General features: G+C 50.6%; 2 protein-coding genes across 4 annotated transcripts in view; one reads left to right on the forward strand and one right to left on the reverse strand.

Annotated features, from left to right (window-relative positions):
• The window catches only part of MAU2 (MAU2 sister chromatid cohesion factor), a 27,460-nt gene extending 8,134 nt beyond the window's left edge, over positions 1-19,326 (reverse strand). Inside the window, exons 1-13 of one of the 3 annotated variants that reach the window (XM_072786598.1) lie at positions 19,005-19,326; positions 11,715-11,732; positions 11,251-11,316; positions 10,481-10,576; positions 9,209-9,303; positions 7,461-7,488; positions 7,009-7,164; positions 5,655-5,801; positions 5,478-5,568; positions 4,156-4,259; positions 3,497-3,574; positions 3,135-3,200; positions 1,003-1,086 (exon numbers count right to left, since the gene is read on the reverse strand). In XM_072786598.1, the coding sequence (XP_072642699.1) occupies positions 1,003-1,086; positions 3,135-3,200; positions 3,497-3,574; positions 4,156-4,259; positions 5,478-5,568; positions 5,655-5,801; positions 7,009-7,164; positions 7,461-7,488; positions 9,209-9,303; positions 10,481-10,576; positions 11,251-11,316; positions 11,715-11,732; positions 19,005-19,280 (1,305 nt within the window). In that variant the 5' untranslated portion in view covers positions 19,281-19,326. Of the gene's footprint in view, positions 1-999; positions 1,087-3,134; positions 3,201-3,496; positions 3,575-4,155; positions 4,260-5,477; positions 5,569-5,654; positions 5,802-7,008; positions 7,165-7,460; positions 7,489-9,208; positions 9,304-10,480; positions 10,577-11,250; positions 11,317-11,714; positions 11,733-19,004 lie in introns of all 3 variants that reach the window. The other 2 variants (XM_072786597.1, XM_072786599.1) reach the window with 2 other exon arrangements.
• Positions 19,327-19,420: 94 nt separating this feature from the next.
• The window catches only part of SUGP1 (SURP and G-patch domain containing 1), a 31,455-nt gene continuing 30,322 nt past the window's right edge, over positions 19,421-20,553 (forward strand). Inside the window, exon 1 of the mRNA XM_072786596.1 lies at positions 19,421-19,669. Within this exon, the coding sequence (XP_072642697.1) occupies positions 19,636-19,669 (34 nt within the window). The 5' untranslated portion in view covers positions 19,421-19,635. The remainder of the gene's footprint in view (positions 19,670-20,553) is intronic.

Raw genomic sequence — 20,553 nt, forward strand, 5'->3', positions numbered from 1 at the left:
AATATGGGAGAGCAAGGTGGTAAGACCAGCCCACATGGGTCTTGTGGGTTGGGGGTGGGGTTTATCGGGAGGTACAGGGATCCTGGGAGGCTCTGATATGCAGCCATGTGACCCATGCTCTAGGTCTCCTCTGGCTGACAAGGAGGGAGGGATAGATGACATGGTTGAAGTGAGCTGAAGCTGCTCCCAGTGTCTCCTATTGCACCTCCAGGAGGCAGATGCTGGGAGGATAAAGACACAGGGAAGCCAGCTCCCCAATTGTGAAGCCATGACCCCCTAAATATGACCCATGGAGTTCACTCCTGGCCCTATGATAACCCTGCCCATTACTTCCTAACCGCTGAAGGGCTTTCTGCTCCCTAGAGCCCAAAACATCCAAACCCAGAAGCTGGGAGGTCAGCTAACTTTTTCATAGACTAAAGATAAAACGAAAGCCATGGAAATGAAAAAATAACTAAATCTCAGATTTGGAGGCAGGAGACCAGGATTGGGAGAAGGTAATTCTAGGGCTGAGGGGGGATCCCAGGGCTGAAGGGAATTTCAGGGTTGAGGGTTGCAGGGGGAACCTGGTGTGAGGGCACTTGTCCTATAACGACAAGCCCTGGGAGCCCCTTACCCCTTTAAAGGCTGGGTCATTAGGACAATCTAGGAGCACAGTGCAAATGGCTGCCTGAGCTGCTGCTCCTCAGAAATGAACATGAGGCCTCACTGACACTCTAGAACAGTCAGGTTGGGGTAGAAGAAACTGGATCTTTTTTTTCTGTGCAATTTAATAAAGCTTGGCTCGCTCTCAACACAGAGAAGTGTTATTTAGCTCGGGAATGTTCCTGTCCTGGACCTGTCTGCCCCTGCATGCCTGCAACTCTGGGTGGGACAGTGCCACTTATTGGAGGGTGAAACTCTGGGGCTGCTGAGATTTGCTGGTGCCCAGGAGAACTCCAACCCCAATGCCCCCGAATAAGAGTTGAAAAGATACCAAACATGAAGCATGTCACCTACTACCTCTTGGTGTCTATTTCCTTCCCGTATATACACACTCGCCAGATTGGTCACGATGAAGGCCCACAACTCCTGGTGGTTGGTGAGCTAGAACAGGACACATTGCTATTAGAGGGCCATGCCAGGCACAGCCACATCACACTGGGGCCACTCAGTGGCACTGGGGCTAATCCGGAATCATTTTAGTCCTTTCATTTCAGACAGACCCCCTTGCCTGCCTCCTGAATTCCAGGAGCATAGAGCTGTTATTTCTCTTCACTCTATAACCATCATCCACGTTAGGAGAAACTTAGGAAACAGAAAAAAAGAAAATCAGCCACCCCCGATCCTGCCCTGAGAACACACTGCACTGTAGTCTATTTTCTGCCTCTTTCTCGGGACTAAGACCCAGATAGTCCCTCTCTCCACACCACACCAGTGACCCCTTGGACGCCAGTGTGGGCTGACACAGCAGAGGCATGTGCTAATCCTGGGGAGGATACCACCAGGAGGGTAACTCAGGCTGTCAGACACCAGAGATGCTGCTGATGACTGGTAGCAGACGGACCGCCGTCCTCAGCTCTTCTTGGAAAATAAGAATGGTGGAGAGAGGGGTCAATCTGAGTAGCCTGAGCACTACCCAAATCCTGCTTCCCAACAGGACTGAGTGAGCACAGCTGTTGGGAGGCTGAAGCTGCCTTGGAAATGCAGCCCCCACCCACAGGACTCCAGCGTGCACTGAGGAGGTCCAGGTCTCCTGAAGTGAGCAAACAGCTCTGGTTTGTTTGCTGTAGGACCACAGGAAAAGCATGTGTTTGGGGCCACGTGGGGTTCGAGTGTGTATCCTGGCTGCACCACTTCCCACATGGCCTGTAGGAGTGCTGTGTGGACTCCCCTGAGGCGCACACCATCAAAACAGCAGCAGCCCCTTGTGGGACGTTAAGATGTGGAGGGAGGGGCTGAGAGAACTTCATAGGGCCATGGAATAACTGCAGGTAACAGGGCAGCTGTGTGAGGGTGTCCTGGTACCACTGCAGCTGGCAGAGTAAGTTGCCTAAGGCCCAGAGGAGTGGGTATGGATGGAAAGGCTGAGAAGGCCATGGGGTGGGCACCTGGTCCACTCTTCACATTATGGCATGCGGCCAGAGGCTCCTGCACAATGCCAAACAAGCAGCAGGGTGGCAGCATCCAAATCCACACAGAGAATCTCAGAGGAGCAGTAATGCCACTGAGCCCAACCCAAGGAATTAAGAGGTCGGGAGACCCGCACAAGGGACAGAACTCCTCATCTGAAAGATGCACACAGCACCCCCACCCCCTCATCTGATGTATCAGCACAGACTCACTTCACATGAGTCATGCAGCCACCCCTACTCCCCAACATCTCTGTCTGGGGCCTTCTCAGGATCCCCAGGGGGAAGGTGTAGCCAGCTTCCTTTTCCTGTGAGGACATGGATGCCAAAATGGGGATGTGCTTATCTGGTCCTGGAATAAGACAGGCAGAACCGGGACCTGGTGCCGGCTATCAATTCCTGGGCCTGAGGTGGGTCTCTCCAGGAGGACGTAACACCAGCTTTCTCCCAGGGCCTGCTGTGACCCTGTCTGAGGCGAGGACATCGCCCCAGCAGACCTCCTTCATGACCCCCAGAGCAACCAGGCTGCCACAGGATAGAATAGACCCTGCTTTGTGTCCCAGGACTTGCCACGGGGGTGGCTCCAGGGAGCTCCTGACCCCTGCCAAGTGACTCCGCATCTTCAGCTCTGACCAGAGCCAAAACCAACCTGGCAGGCTATCAGGTAGGCTGGGTGGGAATCAGGAGTGAAAGAGGCTGAATAGGCTGTGGTACCAGTGGGCACTGGGCTCTCCCTGATGGCTGCCCTCCAGTTGTCCCATCCCATGCTGGCCAAAAGCCTCCCTGCCCACAGCTGTCCCTGTCATACTGTTTTGTCAGTACTGGCCTTGCCCCATCCGAATAGCACCGGACCTGCCCGGGAGAGTCCCGGGTAAATGGCATGTTACTGTCACAGCCGGTGGCAGGCTGAGCGCTGCAGTCGCCCACGGAGCACAGTTTTGTGCAGAGGTTGTCCTCATCACAGACCACGCCCGACTCCTGAGAAGAACCGCCCGCCCCTTGGAGCGAGGGCCGGCACCTTACCCGCAGGGCTGTGGTGAACTGGGCTTCTGCATTGTCCATGCAGTTGACAGAGACACAGTACAGGCCCTGGAAGAAGAAGGTGTCAAGGGTCTGAAGCCATGCAGTTTGCCCAGGGCTGCACAACTAAACCCAAACAGGCCTGATGAGTGACTGCTGAGCCAGCTACATCTGAGCTTTACTCCAGCAAAGGGGCAGAAAAATGGCATGCTTAATTACCCCCTCCTCCCGGGACACAACCCAACTCAGACTTAAGATGCTTATCGGAATAAAGCCCGCTAGAAATATTCTGGATCCTGGCTGGGGCAGCGGTCATGAGATTAGTCACTGGAAGGGGGCCGGGGGCAGGCGGCCTGTGTACTCACCAGCAGCGTATGCAGCTGTGCCGCGTGGTTGGAGAAGAGCCGGGGGGACTGCTGGCACAGCTGGCAGACCTGGGAGATCTGCCAGGAAAGAGCATGTTCAACATCACAAGGCCTCTAACATGGGACCTGGAGTCCCAGCAGCATCTGGGAGACCCCAATGCCGACAGGTATGCCCACATCCTACCTTCCCTGGGGCACAAAGTCCCAGCAAATATGTCTGTCATGAGGGCCAAGTGCAGCCCTGACCTCCTTGAGAATGACGACCCTTGTCTCCCATCTTATCCTCCCTTTCGAACATGTGTCTTAGACACACAGCACCTTCACCCTACTCTGGGCCCCTAACCCCTCTCCAGAAGGTAAACATTAGAGATTATGGATTGGCCAGAGTGCTAGGATCACCATCAGGGGACCCCAAATCCTCAGACTCCATGTTCCTTGGGCATGCAAACTTTTAGGGAAAGTACCACGGATTTCTGTATCATATTCTCTGATCAGTTATGTCCACCAGGATCACCAACTAACAAAGCATACTGAAATGACAAAGTTGGATATTCTGCTGACATACACCAGGCAAATTTACATTCTCCCATGTGACAACTTGAGACCCGGCCGACCCCAACAGCTTTCCCACCCATGTGTGTGGCCTCTGGCATCATTACCTCCTGTAGTGCAGTGGCCTTGTGTCCTGTGACAAGCCTACACATGATGATATGTTCAAGTAGGATCACTTGGAAGGAGGACAGGATAGGGCTGCAGTCAAGCACTGGGGGTGAGAGGTGGGGGTGAGTACTCAAAGGGTAGTTAGAGAAGAGACTCTGGGAGACTGACACAGAGCCTCCTCGGGACTGCATCCTCCCACCTCCCACCACGTCAGCCCCTTGGCTAGCCAGGTCTAAGCCCATTTCCTTTCCTGGGCACTTGCTTAGCACTAGCTCTGTCATCTCATTTGGTGTCCACTGTACCCTAGAGTGAGGGGGTTCATCTCCCTATCCAGGTGGATTGACAGGCTCAGAGCCAGATTTTAGTGTTAGAACACCAGAGTGTTCTAAGAGTAAGAAATCCCTGGAGAGATAGATTTGCCTCCCATCCTCACTCCACTGTGACCCAAGGGAGTGCTCCAGAGCACTCTGGACACAGTGGATTGTAGAAGTGTTGCACTAGCCCAGGAGAGTGAAACTGTGCAACAGGTCTCAGGCAGCAATGAAGGAACTCAGCTCTTGGCTTCCCTGAGAGGTTGTCTTCACACTGGAGCCAGATGGTACCCACAGTCCTTTCCCAGCTCATTGGAGGGAAAGAAGCACCATCACTGTGGGCTTTGGTTCTCTGGGTCTGAAGGTTCCTCTCCCAACAGTACTAATGAGGGTATAAGAAGGAGATGAACAGTTTAACAGGGATGCTGAGCCAGCCAGGGACACATGTGGCTCTGGGGTCCTCCTAATCAAAGTTCCTTGGTCCTACAGGAGGGATTAGTTGGGCATCCAGGAAAAACCCATGACCTCCAGAGGACCTGCTACTGGTCAGGGAGATCTGATTTCTGATCTCAGCCTCACCAAGAGTGATTGACGTCACAACACTGAGAACAGAAAGCAAAAGCAGCCACTGTCTTTTTCAACTGAGCACGCTGTCCAACAGGCGCTGGTTGGGACCCACCAACCCTCACATTCGTCTTGAGCAAAGGGGGGGAGGTTGGGGGGGCGAGGGGGGGGCGTGCTGGGCGGCAGAGATAGCACAAGACCCCCTGCTGGCCAGGGATCAAGGATCAAGTCTAAGCCTGGCCTGCTCTGCTCTGATCTCAGATTGCACCTATCTTACAAATGGGTTAACAAGACCCACGGGGCAGGGACTCATGGTGACTGCTCAGCACTGCTGCCCTTCCAGGTTCTTCAGGCCAGCACAAGAGGTGGCACTCAGGCCATCCACCAGGGGGCGCTGTGGCTATGCAACCTGCTAAGTAGAGCCTGGTCCAGCCCTAGAGACTTACTCTTGAGCTTCTCCAGCTGCATGAGGGCTTTGTCTGTGTATTTCTGTGCTTTCTCCAGGTAGCCGGCCTGCATGGAGTGCATCACGGTCACCTGGCGACAAGACCAGACAGAGGTGGTCACTGTGACCCTCTTCTCACCCTCTTAGCCACCCTGGACCCAGTTCCCCAGAGACTCACCAGGTAGACGAGTACACACATGTGCTCCTTGGGCAGCCAGTGGAAGAGGTCGGCAGGGTTGCTGGGCAGGATCTCATCATCATGCAGCGTGGAGATGGTCTGGATGCATTGCTGTAGCTGCTTCAGGCACGGCTTCACGCTCTTCACCTGGAGTGGGCCAGCAGCACTACACAACTGAGGGCCTGCCTGCTCCCCCCATGTGCCAGCACTCTTAGGTGCCTGTCCAGCCACTTCTCAGCCCCTTCCTCCCAGGAACCCCTGCTATGCTTATCACTGCATGATGCCCACCCCCAGATTGGTCAGCCAGCTTTCAGGGAACAGGACAGGGCCAGGTAGGTCATCTGTAGGATTGAAGCTTGGCCACAACTCAGTTTTGGGCCCCCATACCAAGGCCTGAGAGAAGCCTGTTCAAAGACTCTGCTCAAGTCACATTTTTACTTTCCTATAGTAACCCCAGGAAGGAAAGGTAGGGCTGGGGCAGCTGGTTATCCTAAGGGGTGGGAAATGGCTCCCTGGGAGTCCTTTAGGCATCAGGGTTTATATAGACTGGCCTCTATTGTGGTAAGCCCTATCCCAATGTCCCTCATAGGCTATTTCTACCGCTATCAGCACCCCATGAAAGTCTGCTCTATAATCCTATGTGTTAGGTGTAGTGCTTGGCCCAACAGGCAAAGCTGGGTGCAGGTGGGGGAAAAGAAGAAGCCCCTTACCAATGGGACACCAACTCGGCACTTTCTGGGGCCTTCAATGCCACTAAGCTCTACCTGTGGCCTTCTAGCACACCAGAGAGGTGTGCACCAGAGCAGCACCAGAGAGGTCCCGCCTTTGGTTGGTCACTGGGACAGGGTGGGGTAAGATGGATGGAGAGAAGATGTTCACCCATGCAGATGCAGCTGCTCCCCAACCACACGAGAATTACAGTCTACTCTCAGATACAGCTGATCCTGTCAGTCCCTTCTCGAATTCCTTAAAGCTGTCATCAGCTGGGGGATGGTAGACAGACACTGCTGGGGTACCTGTTGTGTGCCAGGCACCATGCCAGAATCCTCAGTTTATTCTCATGGATTCCACATACTGTCTTCAACCATCATGCGCCAAGTGGGTGTGTGTGCCACCCTTCCTTCTGCCACAATGCTAGGAATAGGAAACCCCCATTCTCAGAGTGCCTTCTGCCCACGGGTCCAAAGCACTAGTGCCAGACTGTGACCAGGTGTGTAGGAGAAAGTGAGCCCCCGATGAGAGACATGTTGTGTGGCTAGTGACAAGAGGCCACCACAGAGCTGATGTCTTGGCCTAATGCCCATGCACAGCCTGCTCACTCCCCATCAGCCCTCATGTGGGAGGCACTACGTACCTGCCCGGCATCCAAGTAATGAGTCACCTGAAGCACCAGGAAGAAGACGCGCAGAGACTCCTTCTGGATGGGGTTCCCTTGCCAGTTCTCAACTATCTGTCCACAGAGGGTCAGCAGCGGGTGCACTTCCTGTAACTTGCGCTCCATCAGCAGCAGCTGGGGAGGGAGGCGCAGATGCTGGGAGCCCCTCTGGGTACCTGGGTCTGGGCCCATCCAGGGCACCACACAGAGAGGGCACAAAACCAACCCAAGGCTGCTGCTTCTTTAGCACAAATCCCACAACCTGGAGTCTGAGTGTCACTTCTGAACTGAGCAGGGGCACCAGGGCCTCACCCTTGCTATAGCCTGCTGTGTATGAGGTCTGGGCCCCCAAGGGGCTACACTATGCCAAGTGAATGGAGCCTGGCCTCGCCTCCTCCACACCAGCCCCACTCCACCCAGTCTTAACTTACCATTCCTTTGCTGAGCAGGAACAGTGCCCTGGAAAAGAGAGGGTGAGTCAGTCTGTGAGGCTTTGGCACCTCCTGGGATGACCGTGCCACCCCAAAGTTCATGGGGACCTAATGTGCAGCAATCCCCGGTGGTCTGTTTTATTTATTTATAAGGCTTATTCTACTTCATCCTGTTTGATATTCCTCTATTTTTTTTTTTTTTTTTTGCTTGGTTTAGATGTTCATGAGGCTCAAAAACCTCATGATAAACAGGTGCTCAGAAAGCATGTAGGAGCAGAGTATGGAATGCAAATATGCCACAATTCCACCTTGGCTGACAGTAGAGAGGGGTTCCGCGTCAGTGGATGGCACTGGGCTCACCCCAAGGTGCCCCAGCATGCTGGTGGGAGGCAGGGGCTGCTGCTTTCAAGAATCCCAGCCCATAGGCCCCTAGTTTATTCAACATCAAAATTTCTGTCTCACCAGTGTTGGCAGAATCAAGTAGGTGCCATTCTCCCCATTTTCTGGGTTGGGAGACTGAGGTGGGGAGGTCAGTCACACAGAAAAACAGATGTCTATGTTCCAGGATACCACGCCATTCTCTGTTGTTACCTCATGGCAGGCAGACCCTAGAGTCTACCTGCCCATTGTCCAGCCATCAAAATCTAAAGGCTGGGAACTTTGTATTAAGGTTCCCATGGTGTCACACACGTTATCACCCTAGGTCAGAGGTTCTGGGCCAAGTGACCTGCAGCTACTGTGCCCTGATGGAGCCCACCCAGGCCGTCTGTCTACAACAGCACAGAAGCCTGGTCAGGAGACACTCTTGAGTGAATATGCATAGTGTTCAGCTGTCCCTATGCCCTGTAGAGCCTAAGTATCACCACAAACCCAGTGACAGCTATAGCACAAAGGGGGCCAGTGTGTGTGACAGATGCCCTCTCAGGGTGGCCAAGGGTCCAGGACAGCCTTAGGATAGCCAAGTGCTCCTATGGGCACTTTCAAGTCTAGAGTTCAGAGAACAGAGTTGGGGACAGTTTTTTCCCAACAACTCCATGGCCTAAGATCAGTCCCCAGGAAAGGGAACTTTACAAAACCCTAATGCATACAACAGAATAAAAGCCCCATTGCCTGGTACCTGTCTACTGCAAAGCTCTTTAAGGGGAAAAAAGAGACAGACTGGAGGCCTTCACAGAGGGTACATAATGAAGCACCAGTGGCCTCTGACCCCAGAGCACCAGTCTCCAGACTGCGGTCTAAGCAGTTCTGTGGGTAACATGAACATATGTCCCCTCTTTTATACAAAGGCCCACTTACTCTGTCTCCTATTGTACACCCAAGCCCTCCTCAATGAACCCTGAGCAGGGACACTGGGGTTGCCCATAGGCACTGCCAAGCAGACCCTCTGGGAGCACTGTCCTTGCATCTGTGGGGACCAGCCCAGCACATCATATGAGTACTTTTCATTTTAAGAGATACTAGATTCAAAAACAAAACAAAACAAAAAAAAAAAGAAAGAGAGAGATACTAGATTCATGCTAGCACTGAGAAAACAGGCTGCGTTCCCCTGGTCAGTCAATTCTCCCCTCCCAACTTCATGAATCAATAGGGCAAGAGATGTCTCGTGTTGCCTTAATCTGCATGTTTTTTACTATATGCAAAAGTGATCCTCGTTTCAGGACAGAATGCCAATGCTTTTTATTGTCCAGAACAAGACAGCCAAGCCATTTCCAAGTAAGAGGGAGAGGGGTGTGGACAGAGGTGCCTACCGTGTGTACTCAGATCCCACAACTCTGGCATACTCGGCCCCTACACCCAGGAGGTCGCAGGCTGACACCAGGTCCTTCTCAAGTGTATGCAGTTGCTAAAGAGGAGAGAACAATGACACTTGCTTTACAGTACATAGTACCTGACCTTAGTGCTCTGCTGGTAGCTTAAAAGTGAACCTTCCCCACATACCAACAAAATTGTCTCAGGGTCAGTTTTGAGCTACATCAACTAAATTATTTCATCACGTTAATTGCTTTGAGTATAGAACTCCTCCTGGTCTACAGCATACTTTGTTTAAGCTTCCTGGCTCACACAGACAGCAGTTAACAGGCACAGACCCCCAAGATTTTGTGAGTGTATCGTGTGCTTTGCAGATCATCTTTGGGGGCTAGTCACTAGGGAGGCAGCCAGGGATAAGTGTCTACAGCTGTTTCAAACAGAAAAGCCTTAATAGGTTCAAAGGAAGATACACTTGCAGGGCCTTGGTCAGGAGCTTGGGCTCCTGCATGCACGCAGCACCCACCAACACAGGTGACTTACAGTTTGGCTGCATAGGCAGGTGACAGAGCTATCATGGAGGGTGGGCAAGGGCAGCCTGGTAGGCAGGCTGGTTCTGAGACAGGAGAGACTGGAGGCCAGCCAATGAAGGGGAGGTAGAGCCCAGAAAAAAAGAATATGCCTCACAGTAGAGCCTACCCATCCTCTCTCCTGACCCCTAGTTGGCAGCCTCTCCACTGTAGTCAGAAGGCCCAGCCTGAGAAAGCCCACCACCACTGGAGTAGTCTCAGAGCACAGAGACCACCTATGTCTGGGGAACTGAAGGGAGGCCAGGTGGGGGACTTTCATGGAGTCTAGGCTTGACTCAGCCACTCATTGCCTGATAGGGAATCAGTCCCTTGGAATCTCAGCTCAGCTTTTACAAAACACAGTGGGCCACTAGCTAGAAATGTTCCCCAAATTTAAATGAACACAGGTCAAAGGAAGCACCAGAAGGGAAGAGAACACGAAGACAAGGCCCTGTGTTGGTCCCTATGGTGATGGACACTCCCACCATCACCCTGGGTGCTGATGGGGGAGTGGGGGAGTGTCTTGCTGAGGACAGAGGCTAGTTAGCAGGTAAAAGCAACATCCCTATGTCCCCACCCATTCAGTGCAGCAGCCTGAGGGGAGCCTGTGTGTCCTGGAGTTTATTATTTGTACTTGGGCGGGTCTGCCCCAAGGTCACAGCTCCTGCAGAGCACCCATGTTTCTTGGCTAGGCCCAGTACTCACAGCAAGCTGGAAGAGCAGGCGGCAGTGCCAGTATGGAGTCTGCTGTGAGATCTGGATTGCTTTCCGCAGCAGTGGCTTTGCTGCGTCTACAGAATTCTGAAAGGAAACAGTCAAGTTTGGGGAGGAAAAAACAAGCCGGCAAGCAAGCTGGATTCCTTATGTAGCAGCTGTGGCACCAGAAGGCCACTCCTGTTCATGCTCACCAAAGGAATTGTGAGTTGCCAATTTACTTTATTAAAAGAAGAAAAGACTTTATTGGACTCACTCATTGGCTGGGAAGTTTTTGCATTGCTCTTAAAATAACTCCTCACTGAACTAAACTGGAAACTAGCTTTAGTCCAAAATCCTGAACAGTCAAGTTAGACAAATTGCCATCTTTCCTGTTCTGCAACCAGAGAGAGGGGCCAGGGATGTGAACCATGCACACCTTGCTACTCAGGGAGCCTCATGTGTGGCTGCTTAAAGGAGGGAAAGGTGATTTCCAGCTATGCCTGAGATTAGAAACCAAGTTAAGAAGGCATACAGATTTGCTAGGAACAAGGAAACCTAGGAATAAGGCTATTTTCCAATAGTCTTTGGTAGAAAGATTTTGCTGGCTTTCATTAGCAAGTGATGACCCGTGGATGCTCTATGCACAGTATAGGAAGTAAAAAAGTAATGGAAAGCATTAAAAGCAAGAAGGCAGTCCACTTCCGAGCCCCAGTTTGCCACTGCGCCTTTGCTATATAGGGAGAGTGACTTTGCTTTCAGAAACCTTCACGTGTTCTTACCTCTTGACAGTATAACTCGGACAAAAGACTTGCTGCTTCAAATTTAACATCTTCAAACTGCTGGATCTAATAACATCCAGTTAAGGAAGGAGAGATACAGCAAAGAGGTCAGTTTCAAAGGCCACAACTTGGGGTTCTTACATTGCAGAAGCTGGCGGAACTGGAACATTCCCGCCTGCTCTGAAACTTCAAGTTCACCTACTCCTCTAGCAATCCCCATGGTTGGTGCCAGCTGGGTGTAGAGCTAGATGACAGGGTACAAAGAGAAACATGGCATCCTGGGAGAGGATGTTGGTCTGTAGGGGTAGCCACAATGAAGAAGGGATTCTTCAGGTGAGGCAAAGCCTAAATCTTTGTGGAGTGCTTCATGGGAGGATTCAAATTTACAGTACAATCTTGGTGGGTGGTTTTTTTTTTTAATGGAGCTTTCCTTAAAGGGAATGGTACCAACAAGAAAAGGATACTTGCTGTGATATCAACCACTGAAAAGAAAAAGAAAAAAGGATTAATTTTCAGCTAAATACTTGGTGCCTACTTGCTGGTTCTACTTTGGGGTTTACACAGATTGTCCTGTCACCAAAAGCTGCAGGTGTTAAGTGAGAAGGTGGCCTGTTTGGCCTGAAAAGGCAGGCTTACTTTCTCTGCAATCCCACAACCAGAGTGCAGCTGAGGGAGAGAAAATGAGTACCTGCTCCCCTATGGACAGGAGTCTTCTATCTTGTCAGCCCCCAAGTCAGATTCAGAGCCCCCTTCCTACCATAGCAGAGACACTCCAGAAGGAAGTGTGCTGAAAGCTCCTGTGTACCACTCACTGCAGTACACAGATAGTCGGAAAAAAACATCATACAAGGAATCAATTACAACTGGAGAGTGGGTCTGGAGGTGTCAGTCCTTCCTGGAAGAAATGACATTTAAAAGATGCTTGGGAGGCACCTGAGTGGCTCAGTGGATGGAGTGTCTGCTTTTGGCTCAGGTCGTGACCCCAAGGTCCTGGGATTGAGCTCCACATTGGGTTCCTGGCTAGGTGGGAGCCTGCTCCTCCCTCCTGCTTGTGCTCTCTCTCAAATAAATAAATAAATAAATAAGCTTGAAAATGAGCAAAGTTAGCCTGAAAGTGGAAGCAGGAGTGCTCCAGGAAGGAGTGGTATGTACAAACATGGCCAGGGGGTAGCAAGGATGGTTCTAAGACCTGAGCTCACTGTCCTACCCTCTGCTGGCATGCACACCAGCACATGACATGCTCCTCCCTGGGGACTGCTGTGCCCTGCAGCTCCATGTTCCAACAGGAGGTGGCGGTCAGGATGTGTGTGGGCAAGTCCACTACATGAAAGACACCAACCATGCTGTCAGACCACCTAGGACCCAAGCATACACCAGATGCTGTTCTTGCCAACCCACTCATCCTACAGACATTCACAGAGCCTTGCCAATTGCTGGCAGAAAGATTCAGAGCAAAACGGAAGACCCTGACTCACCATGCTCCGTGGGAGAACAGTGTGTGGGAGGGGATGATGCCTGGGGTTGAGCCCTGAAGGGTGAGGTGTCTCTAAGCAAAATGGAGTGTAAGGTGCTCTGGGTAGAGAAGAGCCTAGGAAAAAGGCAGAGGCCCAGGAAGCTTAGGCTGGAAGGCCCAATGATATCTGGGCCATTTGTGTGGCAGCACTGCCTATGAATGAGAATGCCCCAACATCATTCCTGGAGCCTTTCCCAGTCAGAGGCATAAAACAGAAGCACCCAATCAAATCTGGGTTTTAAGAATACCTAAAGGCAGTAAAGGGAATGTGAAAGGAGGAAGAGGGCCCATAGAGTTGCTGGTCTTAGGGCTAGAGATGCCTCTGGGCCAAGGGTGAATGGTGGCCCAGGAAGTCAGAGGCAGGGAAAAGACTGAGACTCACTGCCTGCAAAACACAAGTAGGCCAGGAGGGGGCACTGTGGGAGAGGCAGAGAGAAACAGAGACCACAACTTCCAGCACCACTGGGCTCCTGACTGACACACATTCATGTGCACACACACAGGGCCCAGGCAAAAGGCACTCTGCAGCCAGCTTGAGTGTCCCCTCTCAAGGACCCCCTTGTAGCAGGGACAAGAGGGGCTCAGGGTCCTCACGGGGAGGAGCCAGCTTCAACCACACAGGTGATGTCAATGCAACTGGTAAATACAGAAGTCAGAGTGTGCTTTCTACAGAAACCACTACTCTACACAGGGACGGTCAGGGCAGTGAGAGAAGCTCCTGAAGGCTTCCAGTTGGAAGGAGATGGGAAACCAGGGGAGGAAACTGTGTGACTGGGGACATGGTTGGGCCAGGAGTTGTGCAGGAGTGGTCCCATGTCAGGGAGAGTCAGTCACTTTCCCAAGACTGTCAGTCAAACAACTGCCAGACAGACATAAGACTTCACTTCTGTATCTTGCAACATAAATTCACAAACCAGAAACATAGACACATCAGAAAATACACCTTACAATTAAATATATAGAATACCTTATCTAATGGTGCTACTTTATTCAAAGTTGCTAACTGACCCATATGTTTTACTATGCAACACTAAAAAATAGGTATTAGGGACACCTAGGTGGCTCAGTGGTTGAGTGTCTGCCTTCAGTTCAGGGCATGATCCCAGGGTATGGGGATTGAGTCCCTCATTGGGCTCCCTGTGGGGAGCTTGCTTCTTCCTCTGCCTATGTCTCTGCCTCTCTCTCTCTCTCTCTCTCATGAATAAATAAAATCTTTAAAAAATAAAAATAAGTAAAAAATAGTTTTTGTCTCCTTCCTTACGATAGGAAAGAAGCCAAAGCAAGAGATCTCACTGCTGGGCAACCTGCAGGTGCGGGACAGGGATATAAATTACCAGAAGTCCCTGGGGTTACCTTGGGACTCTCAGGGAAAGTAAGGGTCACCACAGGGCCAGCACAAGCCATGAAGGGTGGATAGGATAAAAGAGCACATCTCTCATGCCTGGAAGATTCCATCCAGGGCTGACAGTGTTTGAAGATTTCTTATTACCTCAGAATCAAAATAACCTGTGTTTTTTTTTTTTTTTTTTTTTTTTAAGATCGGCTTTTAAATCATCAAAATGTGTAAAAATAGTTATGGACTGCAACTCTTTTCGGATGTAAGTACAGTACTTAAGAGCCAGCCTGCCTCCTTCTGCTGTGTGCCCTTGACTATGAGAAACCCCCTGTCAACACTGTCATTAGCAAGTTGGAAGTGGTCTCTATCTCATGGGTTTGTTGAGGATTCAATGAGATAGTGTCTCTGAGAAGACCACATGCAGAGCCTGGCATGTAGAAGGTGACAACAATACTTGAGTGATTTCTAAGCAGGAACAGGAAGAAATCAGAGGTTGGAGGGGAGGCAGCAGGACAAGTTGGTGGAACCGTGAAAGGATGGTTCCTAGACAGATTTCACATCCTGAAGTCAGAGGAGGCTCCGAGAGTGAGAGTGAAGAAAATAGAAATGAAGACAGGAGGAAGCACAGATCACTCTTCCATGAAAATGCTTAATGCCAAACTCTGAAAATACAGCTTTTGCACAAGGTTTTGCTCCCAGAGATGGGATATGCAATTTGGCAGGACATGATGCTGAAGGATAAAAGATATACTCCAGCCATGCCTGTTGATGAAAGGCTGAGAACTAAGCCCTTTGGGGCCTGAAGAAGAGAAAGGAAGCATTTAATCACTTGCTGAGAAGGTAAACCAGATATTCTCAGGGTAAACCTGGAAGCAGAATTAACAAGCATCTAGATGGCACAGTTTGGAGCTGCTTTCTAAGTCAGGGAGCAAAACTACCATTAAAGAGCATCTCCATTCCGAACCCAAAGAGTAAGCAAACATGGCACTGACACGAATATTACAGTGAGAAGAAACCAGTGTATAAAGAAAGACTACCTGGGTAATAAAAAATAATGAACAATTCATTGTAGAGAAGTAGCATTTATTCCTCTCTAGCTTTCAAATCAGCGATGTTTAAATTTTTTTTTTTTATTTTTATTTATTTATGATAGTCACACAGAGAGAGAAGCAGAGACACAGGCAGAGGGAGAAGCAGGCTCCATGCACCGGGAGCCCGACCTGGGATTCGATCCTGGGTCTCCAGGATAGCGCCCTGGGCCAAAGGGAGGCGCTAAACCGCTGCGCCACACAGGGATCCCAAATCAGCGATGTTTAAGATGATGATGCATTTTCTAGGCCAAGGGATAAAAAGAAACATGATCAAAAGTTTAGTTAATGGGGGGCAGCCCCGGTGGCTTAGCAGTTTAGCGCTGCCTTCAGCCCGGGGTGTGATCCTGGAGACCTGGGATCAAGTCCCACGTCAGGCTCCCTGCATGGAGCCTGCTTCCTCCCCGCCCCACCCCACCCCCCGCCATTTCTAACAAATAAGTAAAAAAATCTTAAAAAAAAAAAAAAGTTTAGTTAATGGCGTATAGATACACAACTAAGTACAGACACGTAGATTCTCTTGATTCCACAGAGGATGTGTAAATGACTAAAATGGAACTGTCTGCTGGAAAGACAGCATGAAAATAAGGCAAGAAAAGACTGAAAATGCAAACAAGAGCAGGTGTGTAGCAAGAGGAAAGCCAAGGTGAAAATGAAATGAAAAGGAACACAGTATCAAAGAATCTGCAGAAAACAGCTACACAAATTCTCTAGCCAAGAGATTTCTGAGTAAAGCAACATCTCTTCTAATCCTGAACTATTTACTCCAGGAGTTGAGCAGCCAAGAATCCTAATGACACACACACACCACTGCTAAAACTATAATCTAAAAGGGGGAGACTCTCAGGTGAAGTGTTCAGTCATGTGCCACAATAGCTACAGGAGTTGCTGAGCAGATCGAGGGGAATGAAATAGCCAGCAGATGATTCAAGGGCTTGCAAGGGCCAAAGAGACCAACAGATGAGACCTCAGAGAACGCTGTTGAGCAAAGAGAGAAACATCCTCCATACCTCTGATGGAAACACTGAACACATGATTCTTTCAAAGTTGATAGAATGGATGAAGTTGGTGGGTAAGCAGATAATACCTTCCTTCTACAAAGTTTACAAATGCAGTTGAGGCAATGAGACACTGATGGAAGCAAAAACAGGGTAATCTAACTTTATATTAAAAAAAATTGATTACCAAGGAGGTTGGGGGTTTCTCAGAGAGAAAACAGAAGAGATGGTAAGAAGGAAACCAAATGTGGTGGTAAGTGAGGAGGCCCATTGAAAGTTTTACCTGAAGCACTCAAAAGTTACAGAAAATTAGTTCAGAAAACAGCATGAGGAATGATCAAGGAGAAAACAGTCACAAAATGTCTATCCCTCTGTGTCTCTCATGAATAAATAAAATCTTTAAAAAAATGCTTTTTGATATTCTGGGTTGACTCCCTAATAAGAAATGGAAACCTATTTGGCCATTTGCTCTTCAGGACTAGAAACAAACCACTAATAAAAGAAGAACGTATTATAATTTTTTTTGTTGAGTGAACCTGGGAAAGGAACGAAGTTGACAGCAGCCTGAGTGTGGGGAGGGGGGGGATCACAGGACTAACAAAGAACGAAGATTAAAGAAACATGCTTGTGTTGCAACACAATAGGAAATTACATACAATTGCAGAAGAAAACAGCATGGAGAAAAGCACTTTAACTGAAAACTGGACAAATTCCTAGCTAGGGATGCAACTGACAGGAAGGAAGGGATTTCCAAGTACAATGTCAGTGTGAGCTAAAGAGGGGGACCTTGTGGCTGTGTGGAAAACCCCATAAGATTCAGGGTTCTGTAAAATCAAGGGAAGGCACTTCACAAGCATAATGGTTTAAATTATGGATCTAGAAGCCCAGCGGCTCCAAGGAAGCAATCTGAGGCATGGCAGCTTCCCCTCCACAGCACTGGGTAGGCAAAATGTGACAATACATACAACTATGAACCACTGCTCAAAAAAAAAGGACTGAATGACCCCCCAAGACAAGGGAAGAGGGTGGCAAGATTTGTTGTTAATTCAGAGAAGGGAGAGCTTCAGGACCCCAATTCACTGAAAGCATTGGGCCATGAGGCCTGAGCAGTCAGTCTCCAACATGCCCACACCCAGGGAAGTCTGGGGCTCCATTTGATCTCAGCCTCATCACTGCCCAGGAGAGACCTTACACCAACTGGTCACAGCTCAGGCATCTCTTGGGATTAACCTGACATCCTGAGTCGTTCTCCAGGTTTGCTTTCCCCATCCCATTCACGCTTGCTCAAATGTCACTCCTACAGATAGACTTTCCTCACTACGTCTGCCAAAAAAAAGCTCCCCATCAACTCCCATCTCTTCACCTTGGATCATATTTTCCATGGCTCTTCTATCATTGCCTAACCTTTTACTACACATTTAACGTTTGTCTCCTTCACACAAAAAAACATAAGCTCATGTTGACAGGGACTATTTTAGTCATCACTGATCTACAGCACCTAGAATAGAGCTTGGCACCTGGTGTGAACTGAATAAATATCTGCTGAATGAAGAGAAGAAAAAAAACTTCATAAAAACCATAATGACTTATTGTCTAGGCACTGAAGTTGCCGATCCTGAGCCCAAATTTGAGACAGTTTTGTTAATAATTTGATGTGTAGCTTTGGGCAAATCACTTCATCTCTCTAGACCCATACTGCCTCACTCCTAAAACAAGGAAGGTGATCAAGCAAAGACTAAAGTCCCCTTCCAACTCTTTACACTCTTTGATATTCTCCCAAAGGTAATTCATGACTAGACATAGGTGGGCTGGGATTTACCTCAGATGAATACACTTTAAAAACTTAAGTTGATTTTTTTTTTTTTTTAAAGAAATCTCTTAAGCCAAATTAAGGCCAGGTAAACGGCAAATGGAGGCCTGGTCTGACAGAAGCACAGCGTTGCTATGACAAGAAACAATGCCAACGCCAGAAGGGGCACAATGACAGCCACTTTCCCACATTCTTTGAAGCACCAAAATCCCACAAGTCAAGATAGGGGGATGAGGTCTCTCTTCTGAAGGGAATAGACTAACGCATGGTGGGAGGAAGAGAAGTCACCATGGATACAAAGAGAGCAAGAGCTTGGAGATTTCCCCCCCCATCCCACCCCACCCCATGGTAGAAAATGGTTCTGGAACATAGGCCCCCCTCAGTTCTGCCTTACAGGATTTTAATTTCTTTTCTCTGAGCCTCTGCCTCCCATCTATGACACCTTGCATTAGGGATAGAGGCACAATACCCTCCAGACACTTATCAGACTTCCAGGTCCAGGGAGAGGATGCTTCCTAGGTTGCCTGAGAGACCAAACTTAAGATTTTCAAGGGATGCCTGGACTGTCACCTTGGCCCTGCCCTATCCTGAGTCACTTCAGGAGGGAGCGTTCAAGCTGATGCTCACGGGGCTGAGCCCTGAGGAGCTCGAAGCTGCAGGACCCACTGGCCGATCTGGTGGCCTTCCCATAGGCACCATCAGATGATACTCTCCTGAAATCCTGGAGAATCTGGGGACCCTACTGTTCCTGATAAGAGACAACTCTCCAATACCCTGAGCGGGGTCCTGGGGCCCTGCCTGTCACTAGGGACGCTAAGTAAGGTACAGAGAGAGGCCCTCGGGTCCCCTGAGAGGCTGGCGGCTTCGGGGTCCTGCTGCTCGTGCGGAAGTCGCGCCCCAGGTACCCGAAGAGGGGCCAGACGGCCCCTGCCCGCTGGGGTCGCAGTCCGTCAGCCCAGGCCCCGGAAAGAGCCCGTGCCTCCTCCCTCGCGGCCGGGTCCGCGCTCACCGCCTTCTCCAGGTGGCTGCGCGCCTGTTCGCTGTTCTTGGTGTGGTGGTAGAGCACGGAACCGAGCTGTAAGTGCGTGCGGGCCTCGATGCGCTGCGGCGGCTTGAAGGGGAACACGGCCTGCAGGCAGTGCACACACAGGCGGATCTTGGGCGGGCTGGAAGTGCGGAAGTGCTCGGCGAAGCCCAGAAGCGCCAGGTACCACGACTCGGCCGCCTCAGCCTGCGCTGCCTGGGCCGCCGCCGCCTGGGCCGCCGCCGCCGCTTGAGCCGCCATTTTGGCCTCCACAACAACAAGCCGCCGCCACAGGGAGGCGGAAGCAGGCGCGCGGGGCGGGGCTGGGCCCTTCTCACACCTCTCGCGAGAGCTCCTGCATAGAGCATTCTGGAATATGTAGTTCGTCTTTGGAGCGGCTGCGGTTCCGGGGCAGTGTGCGAAAAGTCGATGCCCTTTGGTCCGCGGGACTGAGAACAGAGATTGCCAATAGACTGAGGTTTGTTTTCCTTGGGAAAAAACCCCAGGTATCTACTCAGCGGCGGGACTTGCTTGACCGTCACGGACTACATCTCCCATCAGGGCATGCGTACTATAACAAGGCTTCTCAAGTGGCACGGGAGCATTGTGGGATTGGATGAGTCTCAAGATGGACAACCGGGATGTTGCAGGTAACAGCCCCCGCCTACCCTCAAGCGCCGGTCTGGGTCCGCCGCGCTAAACGTCCCCGTTTCGTTCTCTCGGGTCAGGCTCGACCCACCGGCCCCTCGCCTCAGCCCTTAGGGCGTTCCAAAGCGGCGGCTTCTGCATCTTCCCCGTCTCCCGAGACCCCAGACTCAGTTGCTGCCCCCACCGCCTGGTTTGCCCGGCATTCCGTAGAGGCCGTCACTGGGTCGGCCCTGCTCTCCCTTTCCGAAATAATCGCCTTCAGGACTGCTTAGAGCTCTGCTCCCTGAAACAGCAGCAACCTTGGACCGTCCAGCTCCCCCCTGTTCGTAGCAGCTGCTGTCTGGCCTGTGTCAGCTTTCTGAAAAAGCTGCTTTTTCTAACTGGTCTAAGACTTTTTTTTTTTTTCGGTGTTTCGAGCCCCACCCCCCACCCCCTTTACCTCAAGCCTTGCCTTTCCCTCTCTCCCAACCCTAGCTCCCCTTCACCCCAGCCTGGGATACATTCACCCATTCAGCAAATACTGTGTGCCAAGCACTATGCTGGGCGCTGGGGATGCAGTGGTAACCCAAAAGGGTCTTGCCTTCCTGAAGGTTACTTTCTACTGGGACGTCAAACAATGCATCAAGAAGAAATATTTGCAGAGACACAGGTATAATGATGTGAGAGCATGGGAGTGGAGGCTGCTGATACTGGGTGGCCAAGGAAGCCCTTTTTGAGCAGAACACATTTGAGATGGGGAGATGCCATCTATGGGAAGGCCTGGAGGGTAGCTTTCCACGCAGAGGGGAGATAGCAAGTGCAAGTCTTTGTGGTGCGATGGGCTTGTCATTCTGAGAATGTCAAGAATGAAGTGGAAGTAAGAAAGGCAAGTCCTTTCCCTGAAAAT

Source organism: Canis lupus, chromosome 19 (genome assembly GCF_048164855.1).
Source record: "Canis lupus baileyi chromosome 19, mCanLup2.hap1, whole genome shotgun sequence".
Classification (NCBI taxonomy): domain Eukaryota; kingdom Metazoa; phylum Chordata; class Mammalia; order Carnivora; family Canidae; genus Canis; species Canis lupus.